The 24,760-nt window shown below is 41.2% G+C and overlaps 1 protein-coding gene across 4 annotated transcripts in view; it reads right to left on the reverse strand.

Annotated features, from left to right (window-relative positions):
• Positions 1-24,760, reverse strand: part of RUNX2 (RUNX family transcription factor 2) — a 157,652-nt gene that overhangs the window by 131,769 nt on the left and 1,123 nt on the right. For all 4 annotated transcript variants that reach the window (XM_033513102.1, XM_033513101.1, XM_033513104.1 and 1 more), the window contains exons 2-3: positions 18,488-18,644; positions 12,390-12,494 (exon numbers count right to left, since the gene is read on the reverse strand). In XM_033513102.1, the coding sequence (XP_033368993.1) occupies positions 12,390-12,494; positions 18,488-18,644 (262 nt within the window). The remainder of the gene's footprint in view (positions 1-12,389; positions 12,495-18,487; positions 18,645-24,760) is intronic.

Here is a 24,760-nt window from a genome sequence, read left to right on the forward strand (position 1 = left end):
CTGTGGTTGTGGTTCCTAAACACTTGGGGGTGCTTTGCCTAAAAATACTCCTTATCAGCAGCAGCACTGCCCTCACTGGCTCTGTCAGTGAAACAAAGGGGGACTGAGGTGCAGGAGGGTTGGCAGGGAGGAGGCTCTGCACCTCAGACACATTGAGGAGTCCCAAAATAGAGCCCAAACCTCTCTGGGCTCACACCCCGTGTGTGTGTTTGTGTGTGTGTGTGCTACAGCCTGCAGTGCCTGAGCAGACTGTGCCAATTCAGTTGGAGACTATGCACCCCAAATTACCCCTCTGGAGAGGCTGGGGGTGGGGAAGCAGAGCCCTGCCAAGCTCTGGTGCCCGGGGCCACGCTGCCTTCTAACCCACAACGCCTCCAGAGGCCCTGCTGGCTGCTGTGGCCCCAGTTTCATCTTCTACAAAGGTTGTTGCCTCCTCCAGCACGTCCCCAGTGCACAGGCAGGAGTCACGTCCTGCTCTCCAGGGCTGCTGGAGATGACACCTCACTCATCCCCTGCCTGTCACCAACCTGACCTGTTGACTCCAGAGCTGTCCATGAGGAGCCCCTGCCAGCTGCCAACTTAATTTCCTGAGCAGGATTTCCACTGAAGCTCGTGGGTTATTTTTCAATTCAAATTAATAACACGTTAGATTGAATATGTTAGAGTTGGAGCTGGTAGAACAGCCTATCATTCCTGTTACCCAACACTTCCCATTACAAAACCCAATTTTCAGTTGCTCTCAACTTTACTGAACTTTGACTGTTTGCATTCCATTTTTTCTTGCATGAGTATGGAACACGCTTCTTCAATTTCAACCAAAATGCTCCAACATTCCTGGAAATGAGTTAGCACAGGGAAAACCTAGCACCTCAAAAAACATTTTTGGCAATCTTTTCTTGAAGGAGCTTTTTTTGTCACTCTGTTTTGGAGTGGAGTGTTGAAACTTGGCTCAGCAGATTGGCTCTTTTTTTTCAGAACCTCCATGGAAATCCATCCAGATTTGGTAAAATTATGCAACTTCAAAATCTAAAAATTCATCAAATAAAAATTCCTTAGATTTTATCAGTTAAAAGCTTTGTTTACAGCTTGGCAAAGGTTGCAATGGCTGACCCAGATTTATGCTTCTGCCACACAATTTTTTTAAGTGACTGCAGTTAAGTTGCTTAAAACAAAGTGTTCTTAGGTCATATTCTCTGTGTGAAAAATAAGAGCAAGAGGGTGTATTCCACCCCACAACATTTTGCTGTCCTATGGATGAACCAGCACATGCTCTACAATGAAGGACTTTTTCTGTCTCTCACACACAAGAGGCATGAATTAAAGCCACACTGATAACTCCCTGGCATGTCCCAGTTCTGAGTGCTCAGATGTAGACTTCTCCTACTGTAAATTTTGTCTGCAGCATATGCATAAAGTAAGACTCAGAGCTAGAGGTACCTGATCTTTAATAAAAACAAATGTATTTGTTTTATGTCAACAAGTTATTATTTATCTGATATGTAAGTATCCCCTTTGTCACATACCTTAAATCTACTGGTTATCCCCTTTTACATCAAGTCACCAGAGAAAAACAGTTCTTATTTAATTTGCATGGCATGTATGCAGTTAGTGAAGTGTTTACTTTGCATCCCACATGGATGTAAACACACTTCCCAAAAAACTTCCTTCATCTTTGAGCTGGGAATAAAGAACAGGCACTGTTATCTGGATTTTGGAAGCACCAAGTCCTTCCTGCTCCCTCCTGTAATAAAGACTATCTCCACAAGCCAACTGCTATCAGGTTTCTCTTTTGCTGCCATCTTTCAGGAATAACAAATATGAAGAGTGAAACTAATAACAGAGACCAGTAAGTCTGCACAGATACAAAGAGAAGATCCTGCCTGAATACTGAGCTGGAGTATCCTTGGTGTTCTGTAATCCTGCTGCCCTGATTCCCAGGGAAGTTTATGGCTGTGTTCACACCGCGGGGGATGAATATTGCTGTGTGAGCCTTCTTCAGGGTGCTCACAGACATACCCTGGGCTCACTCTTGCACAGCAGAAGATAAAGGTTAATTAAACTGTCTGACTCTGCCGTGAAGCTGATGAGGATCACGTATGAGAGTCAGACTGCTGCTGAGCTGCCGGGGACACAGCTTTTGGGAGAGGACAGCACCATCAGCATCAACAGGAAAGATGTTTTAATGCAGGGCAGACACTTCTGTACTGAGTGCCTGAGAGCTTTAACCAAGCAGGCACAGATGAGGAAAACATAAACTTTATAAACCACACAGTTGTTATTTATGTGTAACAAGGAGGAGTTCACCAACACCCTAAATTCTAATGTGTTTCGGAGGACGGCCCTTCAATGTGGCCATTGAGAAAGCAGGCACTAGAGCTCCCTTTTAAAAGGTTTAAATAACAATAAAAAGGAGTATGAAGAAGTTCTTCAGAGCTGTGTGCTACTGCAGTTGCGGGTGAGCCACACAGTTTGCTTAAACCCAGCTCAAGCACCTGCAGAGCACCCAGTGCCAGTCCAGTGGTCTGGGCTGCTTCATGTCCCCTCTCCCTCACTCACCTCCACTGACACCTAAGCAGACTTAGGGTGGGATAAACCAGCTTCTAACTCACACATACAACTCTTCCTTGACCACAGTGGACAGGAAGGAGGTGAGTCATTGAGACACCATATCAAACTTTTAGGCAGCTACAGTTAAGGAGAGTCAATCCACCCAGCATCTCTGAAAATGTTACCCATATGTCTCTTTAGAAAAAGGATTTTCATTTGTACTGCCTAGCTGTTGAACTGAAACACTGAATTATTTACATTCACAGTTCTATTGCTGAGCCCTCTTCTGTAGTCAACACTTCTGTCTACAGAGGTGATGATTTTACTGCAGTGCTGGTTTTACAAACTATTGTTCAAAGACATAAAAAAAGGCCAAAAGTGGGAGGGGGCCCATAGTGCAGATCATTAAAGACAAAAAGTGTCCAGTGTGAAAGAAAAAAATCTGTTCCACCAATCTAGAGTCTATGGTGATAAGAGACCCAAGGAATGAAATACTAAATTATTAAGTTAAATTATTCTTGATTTAATTGGTATCCTAGAAATATAGAACCAACTCTATCAAACTTCACATGTCTACAGTACTTTATGAATTCGCTAGATAACTGAATTAATAGAAGCACATTGTTTTATAAGAATCTGAATCTGTAATCAAGGGTCCTTGATTACATATGTACACATGCAAAAAACCCCAAAAAGTATTCCATGTGTAATTCCCTCTGTACTGCTAACCTATGGTTTGTATCACACAGCAACCCTGCAATGTATTTCCACGTCTCTATTCCTTTCCAGATTCCATACTGCTGAGAAACACAGGTCTGAATTTTCAGAACACCAAAAATTATTGTGAACACCATCCCTTTTCAATGAGTAATCTCTGGCTTTCTGGTCCATTTCAATACAATCATTTAAAATTGGATTTCTTTGCAAATCTAATCTGGGATTTCATATATAGAAACAAAAACGGACCTGGGACTACAATGATACCTGCATGTTCCTGCTTCTTTCCAAGAAAAAGCTGCACCAATGTGAAACTTCTGAAACTGAAAAATAATTGTCTATTTGTCTCATGACATCTGAAGCAATACTCTGGAATAAAATTAGTTAGAGCCCTGTGTCTAGCAAATTAAAATAAAAATGCAAGAGCTGGACTCATGTATTTCTTGCCCAGCACACTTCTGTGGTGCTTCAGAGGTGATGATTTTCCTGTTGAGCTCTAAGAGCAATGAAACAAAACACCACCAAGTGCCTCTGACTGCCCTGACACGGGAGGACCATGTCTACTGCTGCAGGAATGCAAGAATGACAAAGTGCATGAGGATTTAAGGAAGCAGACAACTAATTGGCATTACTCACATGGATTACAGACAGGCAGGAAGCAGATTCTGCACTTGTAAGCACCCTGATTAATACCTCCTTTGGCACCCTGAATTTAAATGAGCAGGGCTACTAAAGAAGCAGGGCATTATGAAGTGGGAGTAAAGTTCACAAAATGCAGTGGGAGAGTTTGAAGAGGGATGGAAGCATTAAACATTTATGCTGGCAATAATCAGGTGAAAGGGTTTGTCTTCCCACGCTGTGGGAAAGATTACATCTCAGAACCACAGGAGAATGGGCAGAATGTTAAATTTGGATAAGAGAGGAACAATTAATATGTTCTGTCATGAAGGAGAAACATTGGAATCATGGAATACTTCCCAGTGTTAGGAAAATCTTCAAATGTGTTCCCCAATATTCTTCACCTTTAGGCAATACCTGTAAAGTGAATTGTCACCTTTGTAATGTACCTTATGTAGCTGCAACTGCAGTGTGAGAATTTAACTCTGCCTTCAGCTAAATAACAGGAGTTTTAATCTCAGCAGTTCACACAGCCCAAGCTGAGTGGGGCCTGAGCAGTACCTGACTACTGAAATCCTGCAGGAGGTGATAATGATGCCTTAGTAGATAGCATCATTTCTAAGGTATGTATACAGTGCACTCATTATGGCAGCTGTAGACACACTTCAAAGTCAGCTTTAAACAATTCCTCACGATCTCAGAAAAGCAGCAGGGACTGTTCACTGTTCAGCACCAGACAAAGCTCCCAGCCAAGAAAGTGAGTGAACACTGGGTTAATCCAACGCTGAGCTCCTGCTCCCTGTGACTGCACCCTGGGCTGCCTGCCTTACAGCTAACTCGGGCTGTCTGAGCTACACAGCAGGCTTAGTACACTTTGGGACTATAATATCTGCTAATCTCATCTGATTCCAGCCATCTCCAAACCAGGGTGTCTAGTCTAGGCAAGTCATCAAGCCTCCATTTAGTATCAATGGAAAGGGATGAGAGTCCAAAGGGCACTTCATTGGTCTCTAAGACAAGCATTAACATATGAATCACACTCTGCAAGGGCCTCTGTCTCTTCATTCACTTCAGAGGAAACCTACCTACATGTCTGACTTTTGGAGAGCTGAAAGCCACCCTCAGCACACAGTGAGCCACTATTGTGCTGAGAGCAAGCTAGTCTACTGTAGATGAGATTTATAACAGGGGATCTGAGCAGATACAGGCACTAAGGAACCCAGTTCTTCATCTGAATAAGGATTCTGGTGTCCCAAACATACTGCAGCATGAGATCATTACTCAGTTTCTTCCCCTAAAGTTTCAATTAAGTATGATATTCATCCTCATTTCCTCTTCTGCATTCCTTGTCTGGTTAAATCAGCATCTGTGTTTCACGTCTGGGATGACCATGTTTCAGCGGAGAATGAATTTTATATGGAGAATAAAAATAAATTTTATAAAAATTTTAAACAGAAATTTGAAAACAACAGTAAGTGAGTGCTACCTAAGTACTTCATTTACACTATTCTGATGCAGAGTCTCCCAAATATATTCACCTCATTCCTTATTTCTCAAATCACTTTGGGAAGTGAAGGGAGATATATAAAAGGTGCTACACTAAAGAGTGAGAAAAAAATGCTGATATTAGTAGCTACAAGCTAAATGCATTTCAAAAGTGACAATGTCCAACAGTTCTCTTGGGAGAAAACTATGGAACAGAATGGTCTGTGGAAAGCTGTTTTATAATACCATCTTCCTCCACAGTACCAACATGGACCAGAGTCCCAAAATTATAAGATGTCACTGTCCCTGGAGGTGTTTAAGGAAAGACTGGATGTGGCATTCAGTGCCGTGGTCTGGCTGACATGGAGCAGCTGCTTACAGGCTGGACTTGATAATCTGAGAGGTCTTTCCCAAACTAATTGACTCTGTGACTCTGTGAAATGGTCACCTGTTTCCTCTCCTCCTAGTCATCCCCTGTGGAGGTACAGAATGAATTTACTTCCACTATTACTTCATTTGCTCAGTTATAACCCCTTTTCCCCATCTGTATATTAAATGAAGATTACAAGTTATTCAGGGCAAAACTCTCTTATTGTACAACTAAGCAACACAACTACATAGAGGGGGCATGATTTTATTTGTAGCTTGGAGGGACACTTTGATTACCAACAGCAATAGCTTCAATATTAAAAATCACTGTGATGGCCAAATTACATGCCAAATGTACTAGGAATAGATGTGTTTGGAAGCAAGTGTTCCCTCCACAATGGGATGGAAACAATCTGTTCTGTTGACAAATACAAACCAAGACTGCATTGCTGTTGGTGAGGACATCTTAGAGAATGGTTTTAGGCTCAGACTTGTGCATTTGTTTCACATGATCTTGTCACCATAACAGTGAATACATGGTCACTCTGCCACCTCTCTGGGCAGCAGTCCCCTCCTATGGAGAGAGCCCCAATGCTGTGACATAGATTGCTGAGATTTCACAGCTCAGCAGTTATGAGTTCTTACAGTGCATGAATTCAAGCCATGAGTGAACTAAATAAGTTTTGCTTTTGACTCACTCTACACACTACACCAGCAGAAAAAAAATCACAATTGTCAGAAATTATTTTGTCTTACAGTCTGCTTTTCAGACAATGAGATTTTATGCATGAGCCCCTCTCTAGCCACAGAGGAAGAAATAAAAACCAGGTGGTCCTTGGGATGCAGCTACCACCCCAACAATCCCAGGTCACCTTGTCACAGCAGCATGCATCATAGAATCATAGAATCATGGAATCATGGAATCATAGAACAGTTTGGGTTTGGAGGGCCCTTAAAAATCATCTGATTCCAGTGCCCCTGCCATAGTCAAAGAGACATTCCATTATCCCAGGTGACTCCAAGACCCATCCAAATTGTCCTTGAACACTTCCAGGGATGATGGGGCAGCTACAGCTTCTCTGGGCATCCTGTACCTGTGCCACACTACTGGTTGAGGTAACTGTAAGGAGCTCTGCTCTGTGGGTTGCACACTCATCTCAAAAGCAAACCTAAACCACTGGTGTATGCAATGTCTGTCATCTTTGGTGGGGAACACTTGAATCATCGCACCAGCCTCTTACAACCTCCGGGAACACTCAGGACCTCCAGTCCCCAGGTAGAACAGTTCTGTGAAATTACGCATTTGCAAAAAATAAATCAGCAGCAAATGATGGTGAGTGAAACTCTGTCTTGCCTTCTACACCGCAGTAAGGACCTGGTGTTGTACCAGTGGAAACAGAAACGCTGCAGCTCCTTACTGGGGACCTGGTGACAAGGAAGTCAGGTCCCAGCCTGTATGTGGACTGTGCTCATGCTCAAACACACTAATGATGGTCTCAGAAAAGAACCTAAACCTCTCTAAACCCTGGCCCTGCTGAACATCTCTCTGACTGTACAATCACATTTTGCCTTGTTTCTTACAAAGGAGCATTAGAGTGCATACATTAAGCTCTACAACGTCATTTAGAGCAACTTTTGAACCCCGGACCGCCCACTCTGCCTTCCTCTGCTCCCACAGCCACTGGGATAAATCTGGACCTACCCAGCCAACCTCAGTAGATCTGTCACTCTGAAAGACACCAGAGAGAGCCACAGATTTTCTGACTTCGGTTTGGATGAAACCCCAAGACTCGCTCATCACATCTCGGGGTATTTAGCATTGACTTTAATTAAAAACCTCCCTGTGCCAAACCACATGCAGATGCAAACCAACGCCTTCAGCGTCTGCAATGCATCGCCCAAAAAAGCTGCACTGCTCCGTTCAGTCTGAGGTAGATGCATGAAGCAGGGACCTGCCTGTAAAATTTCCTCTTGTTCTGCAAAGTCTCTCTCTCTCTGTCTCTCTCTCTCTCTGCACTGCCCCAATTTACCACAGTGCAAAAAAAAAAAAACCCACAGTCAAACAAATATATTCTTGGGAAGGAAGGGGGGCTGGTAGAGTGGTTTTTGAAGGCAGGCCAGAGACTATTTGAAACGGGGGACACACAGGGTGTTTTAACTGCTGTGATAATTCTGCATAAAGAGATGTTAAGTCTCCAGCTCCTTGCTGTAGCATGCCATGTGTCCCTGAATAAAATTACTGCCATGCAGGCTGTTAGCAGAGGAATGCGTAAACAGACAATGTATCCTTGCATCAGTTCCACAAAATGTTGCACAACACAAATGCCTCTCGATGTGTCATTTCCTGCTTGGCCACCAGCCCAGCTCCTGACAGGCAGTCAACAAAAAAAAGAGAAAAAAAAAAAAAAAGAAAAAAAAAAGAAGAAGAAAGAAAAAAAAAGAAAAAAGAAAGGAAAAAGGCAAATAATAAAAGAAAGGGGGAAAAAAAGAGAAAAGTTAAAAAAAGAAAGGCAAACTGAAAGATTTAAAGCTCTTCTACTCCAAAGCACATTCCACTTGCCTCAGACTTATCCCTCCACCCTCTCCGCCTTTGAAAGAAAAGAGGGAGAACTTCCTAAAAACTGTTATGGTTTTAAGTCAAGGAATCTCAAAAATCTCACTCACTTATCTGCGCTTTATAAGCCGGGTCGGCCAAACAGTTAATGTGGGGGCTGAGCAGAACCCCTGGCTGGCTCTGGCTGCCTTCGGCAGCGTGCACAGACAAAAAGGCGATGTGATGTTTGCTCATACCTTTCATCACGTGTGCACCTTGCAAGCTGCGGCAGCAGAGAAACGCTCGGGAGCTGAACCAAACAGAGCAGCTTTCTCCCCTGAAACGCTTCAGCCCAAAGCTCAGAGCTGCTTTTCCATTCACATTGATAAAGAAAGTTGGGGTTGGTGCCTACCTTTGATTAGAGACAAACTAAAGTCTCTGGAAGTCAGGAAAAATATAAAAATATATAGAATTCTCCTCCCTCCTTCCTCATGATTCCCCCATGACTGGGTTTGTCCCAAAAGTGGCCAGAAAGGAGGATGTGCCTCCTATTCTCAAGGTACCGCTATGGAAAGGCAAATAATTTTTTCTGTAGTTGTAATGAGGTAAGGCAAAGGCATTAAAGAGGGCCTTAGGTAAAGATTTGGGTGGTTTCTTTGCTCTTTTTTTTTTCTCCTTTGACTTCCTTTACAGTAATCTCTGGATCTCTGTCGGTCAGTTATGACCTCATGAAAACGTCTCCGGAAAACTTCTTTCAGCCCTCCCAGCTGGAAGGCAGCTCTGCTGGCGAAGATGTGCATATGGCAGAGGTCTTATCCTGGATATGAGGAGAGAAAAATATCTGCAGGATTTCCTAATGATTCCCAAAGATCTTATACAAGCCTGTCTCTAGACTGCATCACTCAGAGTACAAAGCACTGTCTCAATCCAGCACAGAAACTGCAACAGAGTAGATGTCCCTGGACAGCAATCTAGATAGACTGGAAGGGGTTAGGTAAAATTAAATAAATCTTTTCTGAGAAAAAAAAATCATCAGAAGACCTTTTCTCATATAGAAATGGGCAAGTTTTCCTAACAAAGCAACCTGACATCACTGTCTCTATTAAAATATTTTCAAATAATAACAGAGAGGCAAGGCAGCAAGCTTCTACAAGCAGATGTTTAATACGACTAAATGGCACTTACATTTAAGAACCCGACTTTCTGAAGTGCTGAGCATCCAAAACACCAACTGGAGTCCCTGCATGCCACGACTGTTCAGCACTCCTGAAGTCGGGCTCTAAATGTCTGTGATGTCTGTCATGGCTTTGCTGCTGCTCCTGCTGCTGCTGGGAACCTCGCAGCTTTCGTTTGCTTGAGTCAACTTGCCAAGAGAAGGTCAGAGTGCCTTGCCTATAAACAAGCCTTACAAATTCACGATCTAAAGCATGATGTCATGTCTTAAAATGATAAGCTGGCAACAAAGTAAATGACATTTTGTAAAGATGTGCATAATTTTATGTTTACACTCCTTAGAATGAAGGTTCTAATAAGTCATCGGTTGTGTTCCTTTAAAGGGAAGTTTTATAACTGAGATGAATCACAACTGCAAAAGATCAAAGTTAAAAAACATCAATGATGCCATGGGGTACTTTTTAATCTTGTAATGAATGATGATCATGTGCTCTTATGAAGTTGCTCCAACTGCCAACGCCAGATGTGTATATTAAGAAAAAAGTTGTTTGTGATGTGACAGCTCTGGTTGAGCTGCCAGAGAGAGGAAAACTAGGATAACATGCTTGAAATGTTGAAGTGGAATACAGATCCTGGCAGAGAGGGGCACTATTTGCCGATACATAATTTTTTAAGACAAACACATTTGCTATCAGAGCTGCTCCTTGAATACCTTATTGCCCCCAACCACCTAATTTTCCTTATGCAACATAAATGCCAGATACATTCATTGAACAATTACTACCAAGCTAATGTAACTGTTAGCACAAGTGGAGGGTTTCTAAGAAGGAAGCAAAACTTCAGTGAAACTCCCAGAGCTCACTGGAGCTACTTTTTCCCTACAAATTCAAGTTTAATAATGAGTCATTCCAGAGATGCATTAGAATAACTTGAAAGTATAAGATTGCAGTATTCCACCGAAACATTAAAATACAAATGGGCATTCAAGCTCAAATTTTACTTTCTTAAAAAAAAAAAAAAAAAAAAGGAAATAAAGAAAGAAAAGAAAAAGATGAAGGAGGACACAATACCCACAATATCTCCATATAGGCCATAAGAACTCAGTTACTGAGCATTTCTAGGCTCAGCTGTTTAAAGACACCAGCAGACAGGTATGATATACAGAGGCCTTTTAGGTCTAAAGTAAAAAATTCCAACAAAACTAGGAGATCTTGTTGAATTCTATGAACACAGACTCACTTTCAATCCACTGATCACCAGAATATCCTCATGCCAGCAGGGTCTCTTTCTGTGCTGCACAGGATAGCCCACACTACTCTTCACACATCACTTTCAAGCCTCTCTGCTTTTTCACTACACTGTGTCCTCTGCCAGGAGATTTCCTCTTTTGCAGATGCATCAATACATGGAAGCAACCTCCAGATGAGAATGGCTAAATGATACTTACTTCCTGCTTTTTACTCCATTAATGCAGCTTCCCCAGTGTCCTCAAAGTATGGTACATGGAGCACCAGCCACAAGTGAAAATTAAAAATGGGAACTGACTCACAGAGAGAAGACAGAACAAAAATCCCCCTGCTGTGACATCAGGACACCTCAGCCGAGAGCAGGTAGCACCACAAGTGAAATCTAATGAAATGTATCCAGAGCTATTTGCTTTTTAGCTGTTCTTCAAGGTGAAACTCTAAAGCCTGGACAGTTCTTACAGGGAGCATTTCAGCTCCCACCTAGGTGTAAGAGGAGGTGACTCTGCCATGTTTATTGGCACGAGAAACACTTAACTGCATGAATTCTGTCTACATCTTTCTACTTCTGTCTTTGTGGTATTTTAAACAAAACACCATGAAAGCTCCTTGAAGGTTGTGTTTGTATGTGCAGATCAAAGGGAAAATAATTATTTGAGATGCTTCCATTATAGGGATTCTTTTAATGTGGTTATTCATCAAATAATTCTTAATCTCTAAGTGTAATTTAAATAACGCTATACCTGGCTAATCCAATCAATTTAGAGTAATTTCTAGTTAGATTAAGAAAAAACTCCAGAACTGGCTCATCAGTGATACCCATATGATGTGAGACCGGTTACCAGCTAAATGTGCTAGACAGAGAGACAGCCAGATAAATCCTGATGGATTAACCAGACTTGACTGTATCTAAAAATAAGTGCTACCCATAAAACTGCTAGAACATGACAAAACACAATTGTCATAAAAGTACAGCCATTGCAAAATAGATAAATCATGGCAAATAGAGTCTTAGTGAGCTTTCATGGCTATGAGATAAACATGCTGGGCGAAAATCTGCTGGACTATGTTTTAAGAAAAATATATATTTTCTGTGCACAAATAAGAAACAAAAACTATGCTGTTGATATACTGCTTTTTTTATCTAACTTGGGCCCCTGGGGGTCTACGATGAGTCCATAGCTGAAAACCAACTTCAGGTATGATGAGATTAACCAGGTGCATTAATTATCTGATGGCAAAAGAATTTAAGGGCAAACAAAAAGGCACTATATTTTATGTTTCCTCTTTATGCTAGGACTGATCCTGAAAGATCAGGCTCCTGTTTTGTTCTAAATGTCTCCAGTTGGAAGCTTACAGGAGTTCAGGGAATGCAGCACATTGCAGGATTGTATCTATACTGTGTCTAAATCAGATTATATATAAATACAGTGGGTTTAGTTCTCATTTACAATGGCAGATAATGTATCAAGACCTTGATGTGAATAAGAATCACGTTTGGGATTGCCCAAATTCAGCCAAGCACTTAAGTGAGTGTTTAATGCAATACGTGTGTGGTCCAATAGATTCCAAATTAAGCATGCACTCACATATTTTGCTGAGCAAAAACCAGTGTTTGACAAAGATACAGACATTTCATTTACAGGTCTCTGTTAAACAAAATTAAGCAGGCATAAGAGCAAAAGGAAGAATATAATACTCACTTCTTGGCTCTCTTGGCCCATCCACTGTAACCTTTATAGCTCTGTGGTATGTAGCGACTTGGGGGGGATTTGTCAGGACAGTTATTGTCAAAGTAAAGCTCTTCCCTACAAGGGGAAAAAACAACAAGGAATGAGTGATTACAACATGAAAACAGTCACATGCATGTTCAGTAAAGAATCAGTTTAAAATTATTCCCTGTCGTTACCACAATCGTGAAAATTAAAAACATAACTGACCATAGGAGTTTTCCTCCCCTTCAGTTTTACTCTATGTCAAGAATACGTCCATGTGTTGACAATCTAAATGTTTCTTATTTAATAATGGGTCATCATACAATGACAGAACAAAAGTGATTCACTGCTGAGGACAAGCCAAATTCTTTGCTGCATTGAAAGTGGTGTAAATCCAAAGCAAGTCAGATAATTTAAAAATTTACTCCAGTTTCGCAGCTGTGTGACAGAGAGCAGAATGTGACCACATGTTATTTACTTCACACAGTTTTATCATTTCATTTGTTTGACTTGACTACAATAAGATGAGGAAAGAATATATTTTCCTCCTGGGAGATGTTTTAACAGGGAGTCAGTGTCTCTGTCCTTCGTATGCCAGGGCTAATATGATGATATCATTATTAGGGAGAACGCCTTTATTCCCTACATATATTCCCTCTATGAAATACCAAGAAAGCCCCCAACTTTCCCGTGAGGGTGAGAAATGTCTTTGTGCACGTACTTTGCTATCGTCAGTCTGCATTGTTGGGTTTTCTTTTTGTTTTTTTTTGTTCTACTTTTCAAAGCTTGAATTCAGGCAGTGATTGCACAAGACCATCCACAGCCTTCAGCTGAATGAAAACGTTAAAAAGAAATAAATAAAGGGAGCTGCCTGCATCTGAGCACACATTCTCACAGGCGCTGGCCCCCGTTTGGGAGACTCACTGACAGTTGTAATCTGTTAGATATGCAACGGTTACTCATGTCAGATAGTCAAAACTGAAAACTGTTTCAAGACAGGAAAAGGTGGGCGTACAACAGTGACTCAATAAAACAGTCAGCAATCTTTGGCCTTCATGCTCATTTAAGCTGCTACTTTACCAGACACTTAAAGCTCTTTTTTTTTTTTTTTTTTTTTCCCCCTCCTCCCTGGGTGTATTTGTGCATTTTTGCTCCTAGGGCTTTTCCTCTCGCTGAACTCTGAAGGCATTCAATCAAGGCACAAATCTTAAACTATATGTAGCAGCACAAACTTAATGCAGTTTTTTCAGGCCTAATATAGAACAGCTTATATATAAGGCATAATACAGAACAGAGCTTTGGCTGTCAAATCTAGTAATTGGTCTTTCTTTCTGGTCCAAGTCATATATCCCCCAAACCTGCCTGAGACATGCATCATTTATTATCAGGAGTGCAACTTCAAACTGTCTTGGCTATAATTTTCATGAACTAGAATGTGACATGATTTTTTTTAAAAGGAAATATAACTGTCATTTAGAATAAAATGATTTTCCAGGTGAAGCTGTGCTCCAGCTGTGCCCAGCTCTCTGGGAGATGCAGGTTAGAGGGAAGGTCAGGACCCTGGCAAATAGAATTATAGAATGGTTTGGGTTGGAAGGGACCTTAAAAATCATCTTTCTCCAACCTCCCTGCCATAGACAGGGACACCTTCCACTAGACAAGGCTGCTCCAAGCCCCATCCAACCTGGCCTTAAACACTTTCAGAGATGGAGCATCCACAGCTCCCATGGGCAACCCATGCTAGTGAGTAACCACCCTCATGATTTCTTTCTAATATCCAATCTAAACCTGCCCTGTCAGTTTAAGCATGCAAAAATCTCAGGATACTGAATTCTGTCCCGGTGGCATAGTTGAAGGTGGTTCTTCACATTTTCACTGGGAAAAGGATTGTTTCCTAAATCATCACAGGATTTAGGAAACAGCCATAGGTGTATTTAGGACACCCAGTTTTTGTCCAGTCCTGCCCACCTGCTGTCCCAGAGGTGAACTGTGTGTCCTGCCAGCACAGGGCATGGGCAGCCTTCATACACACAGCAGCAGCCCTACAGTGCCTCCACACTGCTTGTTTAGGGCTGAGAAGCATCCGTGCCTTTTATCCCTCTCCAAATAGGAATTCAGCCCACTGAACAAATATGTATAGTTCTCCAGGCTCAGGTTTAAGGCTTCCTTTGGCACCAGCTTACCATGTCAAAAAGTTCTGACTATTAAATTGTATGCTGATGACATTCAGATCATAGTAACCCCTAGATGATCAGAAGAATATTACTGGTAACAAAGATACTAAAGGGGCTTTTCCATACACATTTGAATGAAGAATTTGGCCTTCCATGCTATTGTTCTCTTTATATACCAAATCTGTATAAATGTCTATTATGACAAAAAAAAAATTAACAAAATATACTACTTGTAAGAACCTGTAAAATTGTTCTGTAGAAAAGCACTGCAGTATTTTCTACACTAAATATATCTGAACAGGATAAAGTGGCCAGAAAAAATGCATTCCTTTATAAAAAGAGCTACATTTGGACCTTGACGTGAGAATTCCTGAAGTGTCACCTCTCAGCCAGCCTGAGCTGAAGAGGTAAGCAGCTAATTTGAGAGGGAAACTGGTTTTGTTCTCTAACTGGTATTTTACAAACCAACGTGTGGATGAAGAAACACTGACGAAGCCCCCTCACACTCCATAAACCACAGATCCCTTCACTGTGGGGAGCTGCACGGCCCAGCCAGGGCACTCCAGAGCTTTCAAGAGATGATTTACATATTACAGGACTAAGAATGAAATAAATTTTGAGAGTCCCCTGTTTCAGTGGTGCTGATGCCTTCCACAGCTATTTCACAGCTATCCCTCCTCAGCTACAAAATCCTTTAATGCACTTTTTATCACCTTTCTTTACTGCCCTTAGTCATTTCAACTATCCACTTTCAGAGGCTACAGACTAATTGTAGCTCTCTTTTATTAAATTCCCCAGCCAAGCAGTCATCTGGCACTATTGCTTCAGTGTGTCTAAACTGTGCATTCTTTGTTATTCACACATGTGAGCGGAGCTGACACAGAGGAGGACGAGATGGACATATGCAGGAGCACACGGCAAGCCCCGGAAAGGAGCTTGAAAGGAGACTCGGCAGCCTGTGTGTGCGCGTTGCATATTTTTTCAGTTAGATGCTAATGTGATTAAAGTATCGGGACACAACAAAATTAAGGTTATGATCCTTTGCTTATTGAAGACAGGAATTCTTTCTTCTCTGCGCTGTGGATCGGGCTTGTAAAAGTGAGCTACCGCCTGAAAACCGCATACAAACAACTGCTGCATTCGCATCAAACACTCCTGTTACTTACTCTTATGAATCCAAAAAAGGTGTTTAAGAGAAATTATGCAAACAGAAACGTGAAGCTTCTGTCAGGCAAACAAAATGAATATGTATAAAAATCGGGTTTCTCCATTGAGCCATGGGAAGCAAGTAAAAACGTGGGAGAGGAGGTGAAGTGCTAAGTTGATGATTCAGACTTCACAATCAAATTTAGAGATACAGAGATCAAAGCACGAGCTGCTTAGAAAGATGTAAATCTCAAGTCAGGAACAGGTGTGGATTAGTTTCTTGCCACCGAAAAATGACTTCTTTATTAGTTTATTTTTTCCTGTTCTACTTCAGGACTTGTATTTACTGATATTTTTCTATGTAAAGAGCTTTCTCACTTCTGTTTGCAACTACTGATTTCTTTCCCTGCTATTTTAAGCAGAGTTCTAAAAATCTATCATTAATGATAACTCTTTCTCCTTCTCTCTCTCTCTCTCCCCCTCTCTGTTCTAAGTCTGGAAGACAAGTCTGGACCAATTTCTCCATCCTGCCTCTGGCAGGAGAATGCAGCATTTCAGATCCTCCACCGAGTCCCGGCTGCTTCAAAGGAAAAGCCCTACTTTCTTCCGTTAAGATCATAAGAAATATAGGGGGAGGGGGTCAGCTCTGTTTGGACATAATTACACTTCATCAAAAGAAGCTTTCTTCATCTTCCATGCGTGAAAAGTCTGCAAGCAGTTAAGTCTGTCTTTTTTCTTCCTTTTTTTTTTTTTACTTTTTTTTTTTTTTTTAAATATAAAAATTGCTATTTGGGAAACTAGCCAAAACTCAGAAAGCCAATATAGTAAAACAGTGCACACCCTTTGTTTTTCTTTGAAGTCTCTTAAATAAATATGTTGAGGGTTTGAAAAGTATACTATCACTTTTCCATAGATTCTACCCAGATTGATCAGAGAAAAAGTCTTCCAAGTCTACTAGATAAAAAATATAAATTAAACTACTGGAACCAAATTTTAGGATCTCTGTGTTTGTGTCTGTATCTGTATCTGCTGAGGCTTTAAGCCGTCTATTTCATTTCCTATGCTTTAATAAAAAGTATATATCATAGGTTTGAAATTAAATCCTCAGATCAGAAGTAGTGCATCACATTTCAGTCCTTTTTCAGCACTCCTAAAAGGCTGATACACTACTGAACTTCTACTGTAAGGCAGCAGTAGTGATGGAGCCAGAGAACTTTCAAACCTAATCCATCAGCAGAATAACAAAGTAAACTGATTATTTAAAGAAGACAAATGGAAGAGATAGGCAACACCTTATTCACAGGGGGAATAGACTCCATATTTATGTAGCATTACTGTTAGTAAAATTATTCTTTCTTTCAGGTTATTCTCTATTATTAATACCTTTTAAGTTCTAAAATGATAAAGCTAATTTTTGGCTATGTAATTAAAATAAACAATAGTCAGTAAGTCATGCTTATGACTCCCTTTCACAAGGCACTTGTAAAAATAAGCTGACTGATTTGGACTATCTGGGCCTCTGTCATATGTTTAATTTTTTTTCAGACAAAACCTCTCTCCTTCCATAAGATGAACCCCAACTGCTTTTTAAAGAATATTAATGTAAAATTTTCCTTATTGCTGATTTCCCAGCACAATTATTCTGCTTCTTTTGCTTTGTTTTAACCTATGCAGGGCTAATTTAGAACAAAATGAAAAACAAAAAATTACTTCAAATACATAAAGGAAAAAAATATGTAGGTTGAATCCATGACTGATACAACGCCACTTTGAAGACTCCTGCAACAAGAACTGCAGTGCTAGCTTCCTTTGAGATGTCCTTTCAATCATTACCTGAAGTCTGAAAGCTTCTGTGTGACCCTTAAAGAGGAATTCTTGCAAATTTGCAATGATTACAAAAGCTTTCTATAAGTGTAGTGCAGTTTTCAGATCATAGGAAACTCCTAAAGAGCTGGAAGACACTGAGAGCACTCTACATCTTTAAAAAAAAATAAAAAAATAAAAAGAATTTGAAAGTTACCCTGTCCTTTAAAATAAAGGTTAAATTTAGTTTGTGCCCAAGCTTACCAGCAATTCATAAAAAGTCAAGCAGCTTACTAAAAAGAAAAGTGGGGGTGATTTTCACAGGTTTGGTTTAAAGGGCAGTTTGGTTTAAGGGCAGAGAAGCCACTAGCAAGCTTTCCACCAACAGCTGTTGAGCCTTGAAAGCTTTAAGTCCCTAAAGAATACAACCTATAAGTGATATGCAAAATCCCCCTAATTACAGGTCTTCTACAACAGCTTCAGAAGTGGCTCTATTGCTAAAGGGAATTCTCCACCTCTCATTGCCATGGCCCGAAATACACTCCCCTGACTCTGCATAACCTGGATCACAGATATTCCCTTTTACTTCCACCCTTCCTGTGTGATTCAGACAGGGAAGAAGGTACTCCCTGAATCGTTTTTCAAAACCTCTGTCAGATAAAAAGCTACAGAGACTCCTAACCTGCTTTGTGCAGATGCTGAAGTTTGACAATAAAATATGTGTACATCACTTAAAAAAAAAAAAAGACTGATATCCTGAACAATGTGGTCTACTGGAAGGTGTCTCTGCTCATGGCAAGGGGTTGGAATGAGGTGAGCTTTAAGATCCCTTACAAACCAAACTTTTCTGTGATTCTATGAACAATGGATTTATGGGTTAATCGGTATTTCATTGCAAAGTAAGTTTGACATGTAGGCATTGTTTTTCATGTCATTACAAACACGTAAAAGGCAGTGGCCTACCTCTTCCACTTCTGCCCACAAATCGTAAGTCATTAAATCTGGCCACCTGGTTCTTCATCACGGCAGAAGCGTTTCGCAGCTCTGCAGAGTAGTTCTCATCGTTCCCAGCCATGACGGTCACCACCGTCCCATCGGGCACTTCTCCTAAGGCCACCACCTGTAAGAACGGGGAGACAATCATTGGTGAAGCCACACTTTGGAGGTGTGTGCTTCCCTCACAGCTCTGCAGGCTCCCACACTCGTGAAGAAGTTCTGTGGTGAGGAGTCTGGTACTCGCTGTGCACAGAACAAAGTGCCACATCAAACACTGAAATATCGTGTTTTGTCTCTGTTTCTCAGAGCTTCTTCATTGTTGCATTTCTTCAGAAACGTTCAACCTCCTTACGTTGAGCGCACACTTTAATGCTTTCTGAAGGACAATTTTGTTCTTAGCAAGCAGGGAGCAGTGAGAGAACATGAGACAATGTTGAATCTGTAAATTATGCACGGGAAAGCATTTAAAATGGAAAGCTAGAAATTAGTATTAGCAAGCTTATCACCCAGATTCAGTTCTGTTCTGGGTAGCACCCATCACCGTGACCCCTGAGCTCCTCAAACAGAGAGATCCATGCATCCACCCATCCCAGAAGTGGCACTCGGGGCACCAGCAGGCAAAGCTCTACACCCAACACACTTTATAATGGAGCACTTTATGGCTGGAATTCAAACTTCTCATGTGCAATATAAAACAAAGCTGTATTTCCTTGCGGGCATGTAAATTTTCATAGTGCTTGCAAGAGTCACATGTGGTTAGTGCTGATACCTCCCTCAAATTCCAGGATGGGTGAACAGAAGATATCAAAGTATTTAATTTCTCCTTACGTTCCAGCTACCTGATAGTCTCTCTTTCATGCTTCAGTGGTTGCGCAGTGCTCCAACATCTGATTAAATAAATGTCATGGAGCAGACAGTTTCTGATTTGAAAACATCAGGAATACCTACAGTGTTAGTGCTCTGTGGCTTCTTAAAGCAAAAATAAAGTTAAACAGGAATGCTAAGTTACTAGGAAGAAAATATACACACAGGGCAAAAATGTCCACAAAAATATTAATAAAATAACCTCCTTTTCCCCAGTTGGCTAATTCTGATACTGAAAATAAATTTACAACAAGAAGAGATTTAGAAATATTGCATCGCTGAGCCAAAACTTGAAAAAATATCTTAAGCTACGAAGTCTCTCCCCTTGCAGTTACTACCAATTTACATGGTCAGATATGAGTTTTTATATTATTCAGAGTAATTTATTCTGTCTCCTGAAATATATATTACATTTTGTCACATGGCCTTCCTGAAATGTTTTTTCCGTAAATGATCCTGGCTGAAACTAATAATTGCAGGTTGCAGGTGATATTAATTCAGTGGAAAGAATGAGGAGTTCTGGATATATAGGGAGAGCATTATGTGGTCCAGTGAACTGTACAATGTTTCTCTAAAACAAAGAGGAATTACAATCATACAGAAATAGGCCATATTACTGAAAACTATAGCTTATTTAATTTAAAAGAAATATTGAGGAGAGAGAAGCAAGTGAAACTTAAACACTGTTTGAAAATAATTTACCTGCTTCTCTTTTTTTGCATAAAACCCCAAAAATCTAAAAGCTAAGTTTTGCCACAAACTACTGTGAGGTCTTTATGTATCAAACAAAGGTTTTACTTTAAAGTCATATGAAAGTCCCTGAACATAAAAATAGAGGAACCACCACTGTGGCTAAGATCTGAGGTCCCAATAACTTTCTGCCTTGAGTCTGGCAGCAACCAGGTCTGACAGCTTCAAAGCCAGGTGTAAGGAATAATAAATAATAATCAAATAACAAATAATAAACTGGTGAACAGATTACAGAGCTGACTCTAAGCATTAACAAATGGATACTTGTTTAAACTGTGAAGCATGGAGCTTGAGACTACTTATAAACCACTCCCTTCCCAGTCTGCAGCAGACCACGTTATCTCTGGACAGTCCTGTTGTGCCCATCAACAGCCCAGGGAGTTGCACCCTATGCCTTTTATATCTCACAAAACAATAACAACAAAAAAATCACATTAGCTCCAGAAATGCAAAGCACCTGAGAGTGCAGCAGGAAGCACAAGGCTGCCAGGGGCCTGGGAAGAGGGAACAAGGTGCCTGAAGCCTCAGCTCATCTCTTTCTCCCCAGGTACCCTCAGAGTATGGACAGGCAGCACCATCACAGCCCTGTCTCAGTCCCAAACCCAGGTACAGCTTATAACACCTGGCAGGAGGGAGCAAAATCCCTTAAAAGACTCTCCTCTGTCCTCTATTGCTTTTCAGAGCTTTCCTTCCTGCCTTTTCCACTCGATGTCAGTTCAATTTGTCAGCTTAGCCATCAGCCCAGAGCTGCACGTGCCGCTGCCGTCGCCGAGCGATTGCAGCTAATCAAGAGGTGCATCGTTACTGAGAAGCCTTGGATGCAGTATCACTGTTCATCTCCTTCAGAGAGGACCAAAGGACAAGACAAACTGAAATCAGAGATGAAAATAAAAACTTTGGATCATAAAATAAAGCCCTATAACATGGGAAGCTCCCTTGCCACACAACAGCAATAAAAGGGTTATTCTTTTCTTACTTTGATACTTTCTTGCCACAAAATAGCCTGAGACTATTGCACATGTACATAGAAGCGCTGGGTAGAAAGAAGCTTTGAAAAACAAGTTTGAAACCTGGAGAAGTACACGTCACTTTGAGAATTTTCAAAAGTAATTGTACATACTGAAAGACTGCTGGCATAAAGTCTAATTTGGCAATTTAATGCCATGTATCAATACAAAAATTAATTGAATATTCTTAGAAAGAGGATTGTAAATGCACTGTGAAATGAGTAAGGACTGTGCTAAAAATTAAAGATTAGAATTGGCCACAGTGCACATTCCTTACCTATCTTTTAATACTCAATATCTATACTATTTCAAAATCTTTATTTTCAATATTAAGCTCCCTACACATTTTGATGATAAAAAGTAGATTCTGTTCTTTTTTTTTTTCCTTTCAGTTAGAGCTCAAAAAGGTACATGAATCCCCAGAATAAAACCAAACCAATTCTTATGAGTTGAAAATAACTATGTGTTTTTTGCATAACACAAGTCTGGTTAGGCAACCTGTTTGCCCAGTTTCAGTCCAGTGGGATTTGAACTGGCCAAAGTATGTAGCCTGAAGACGGAAGTTATAAGCATAAAGCAGAACTCCTATACAACAGCAGGTACTCAGACTTTCTGCAGTGTAAAATGCTTGTCTGAAAAAAAAAAAAAAAGGCCAACACTAGTGTACATGCTAACTAGTTCCTCTCAAACATTGGTATCTGCCACTTCAAAAGCTTCCTTGCGAAACACTGAATTCAAACAGCCTCTGAATGTAAAATCTGTATTGAGAATGCTTTTCCCAGACATTGCCAAAAGAGCATCTGATACTATTAAAATATTTCAGTGTCCTGTAACTTAAAACAGAATAACTGATTCATGCTACTTTTTGTTTCAAATCTACATCTGGGCTGACAATTTATATAGCAGGTTTCAGCTTGAAGCTATTTAAAACAGCTGAGTTATAAACTCTGAAAATTGGGGTTTGGAGGGAAATGCTGACAGACCCTGAACTACTGTGGTGCTACTGGAGAAATGTTTTAAACTCCACATCCCGTTTTTTCCCCTGCATTTAGGTCCACTAAGACTCTCTGCTGCTATTAGCATCATACAGAAGACACTTCTAACCTCCAGCATGGCAGTCTGGTACTTTATGACTGGCAGTAAAAACCTCCACAGAGAGACCAAATTCTGATGACTCGACTCAAATAAAGTATTGCTGGCTACCGAGATTACAAAGTGAATATGATTTGGACATGGGTGCACAATATCCATTTATTTTATTCTGAATATTAATAGCTAGAGCTGTATTAATGAGTACTCATCTAATACTCTTCCCCACAAAGCCAGTCTGCATTAACAATCTTCTTAGTGAGCACGCGACAGGGACTCCCTCCCCAGTGTGTGCAAATATTAATAGTTAAAATTCAAACCTAATGCTAAGCCAACACTATTTCAAAAAATTATAATCAAAACCAGCACTGTTTATAACATACTTCCTCTCCTGCATATGATTTATATCTGTTTTTTTAAATTAAAACAGTGCTATATCCAGCGTACGTTTTTGCTCGGAATCGCTGTGAGAGAATTATGACACACTTAACACACCACTCAAAACATTATCATCAACATATTATTTATTGCCAATAAAACTTCACAAAGTGTGTTGTCTGTGAGCTATTTCATTTTCAAGTTATTGTTTAGCTGAGATTTCTATAGGTCAGATCTGTCTCTTTTCCCTTTCAGAGCTGTTTCCCATTCTGATGTAACACAAGCAAGTGTTTCACTGTATGATACATGCAGCTCCTTTGGTCTAAAACTACTGGGCAGCTGCATGCAAGTTGCATTTGAAAAATGAAATAGATTTTTTTTTTTTTTTAAAAAGGGTCAAAAGTATTTAAAGTGAGTTTCAAATTAATTGACAGGTATATAAAGGCATTTGTAATTTTGGCGTATTTTTAAAAGCGCATATTGTATATGAAAACACAGCTGCACCCACAGCAGCCGGGTGCAAGGGGCAGCGTGTGCCTCTGATGCATCTGAAAATCGGTCAGATCTGCACCTCCATGTCAGCAATCAAACACAGGACCCACATATAAGACAAATATAAATACATATATATGAACAAAAAAAGATTGGGGAACAGTCTAATCCTTTGTCTACCTTTTTATCTCATGTAAGCATTCTTATTGTAATAATATTCTAAATACTTTAATATTTAGTTTAGATCTTTCCCTTATTCTAATGAGATGCGACCGCATCCTTTGAATTGCTGTGGGGTAAGAGAAGGCTCAGACACCTCAAATGAGAACAACAACGTGAGCACGATAATGCAACAGCTCCCGCGTCCCTGCTTTAAAGAGCAACTATAACACCAACTTAATCTAGTGCTCAATTAAATTATAATCACAATTCTCTGAAAGCTCCTCCTCCTTACCCCGCAGCCCCTCTGAATCAGAATCATTGTGATCCACTTGTAGAGAGCCTCTGAGTGCTACACCAAGCCATGAAGCCAAAAGACACCCCATTTTCCTGCCATTTCTGCTCAGTCTGACCATCGTGTCCTGCACAAGTAGGCCCTTTGCAAAGGGTTCCTCCCGCAATTCCAGCCTCTCCGAGCTGTTCCCACACACACGAGCACTTTAGCCAAGCCTCACCCGCACACCCGCAACATCTACAAAGCAAATCCCCATCGTTATCAGCACTCACTTTACCAGGGGCTCATTTAACCACTTTTACTATTTCTCCCCGGACAAACGGCCATGATAACACGGCTGGAAGACGGGAAACACAAGAAAAAGGCGATGTTCTGGAACGCACTGGGTGAGACTGTTCCCAAACTTTTTTGTCTTTTCAGGGATTTCCAGGTGTATTATTTTTCATAGGAAAATGTGGGTATGTTGAGACCATTGCAGGGCCACCCCATCACACTCTGACCCATGACTTGCTTAGGAAGGCACTTGGGGACACCCCAGCCATTGCCCCCTCCCTACCAAAAGCCACGGGAAGGAAAAGTCCAGGGGGAGCACTTAGAAACATTGCTAGAGGAGGAAAAGGGCTTGCTTTAAAGCACGCAATTATTGTTGTTATTATTACAGGTTTTTTTTCTAAAATCGTTTCCTCTCATTAGCGCGCCATAGGGATGGAGACAGAAAATTAAAAGCAGCATCCCCAGAGCAGAGCGGGGTGGGATTTATTATGGAAATGTGCGACCCTGCCAAGGAGAGCGTCTCTGGGCAGCCACTTCCTCGGTTGTCCACCAGGAGAAGGGAAGGGGCCCTGTGTCCCCCCCCTCCAGGTGTTCTGTGTCCCCCTTTCCCAGCCCCATCTCTGCCCGGGCTGTTGGAGGGCAAAGCCCCGATCCCTCTGCCACTCCAGCCTGACCCTGCAACTCCAGCCGCCCCCTGTACGCTTCAGAGCCACCCCAAATCCTCCAGGCCCACTCCCGGGAGCGGAGAGGAGGAAGGGGCACCCCCGTGGCTCAGGGACTGGTGTTTCGAGGTGGAGGGGTGCCGCCCTGAGCTCCGACTGAGGGCTCACTCCCTCCTTCCCCAGGGAGAGAAAGAAGGTTTCAACAACAAAAAAAAACAAAAAAACAACCCAGGGAGAGAGGCTGGGGGAGCAGGGGGTGTCTCCCGGGGGG

Source organism: Parus major, chromosome 3 (assembly GCF_001522545.3).
Source record: "Parus major isolate Abel chromosome 3, Parus_major1.1, whole genome shotgun sequence".
NCBI classification, from domain to species: domain Eukaryota; kingdom Metazoa; phylum Chordata; class Aves; order Passeriformes; family Paridae; genus Parus; species Parus major.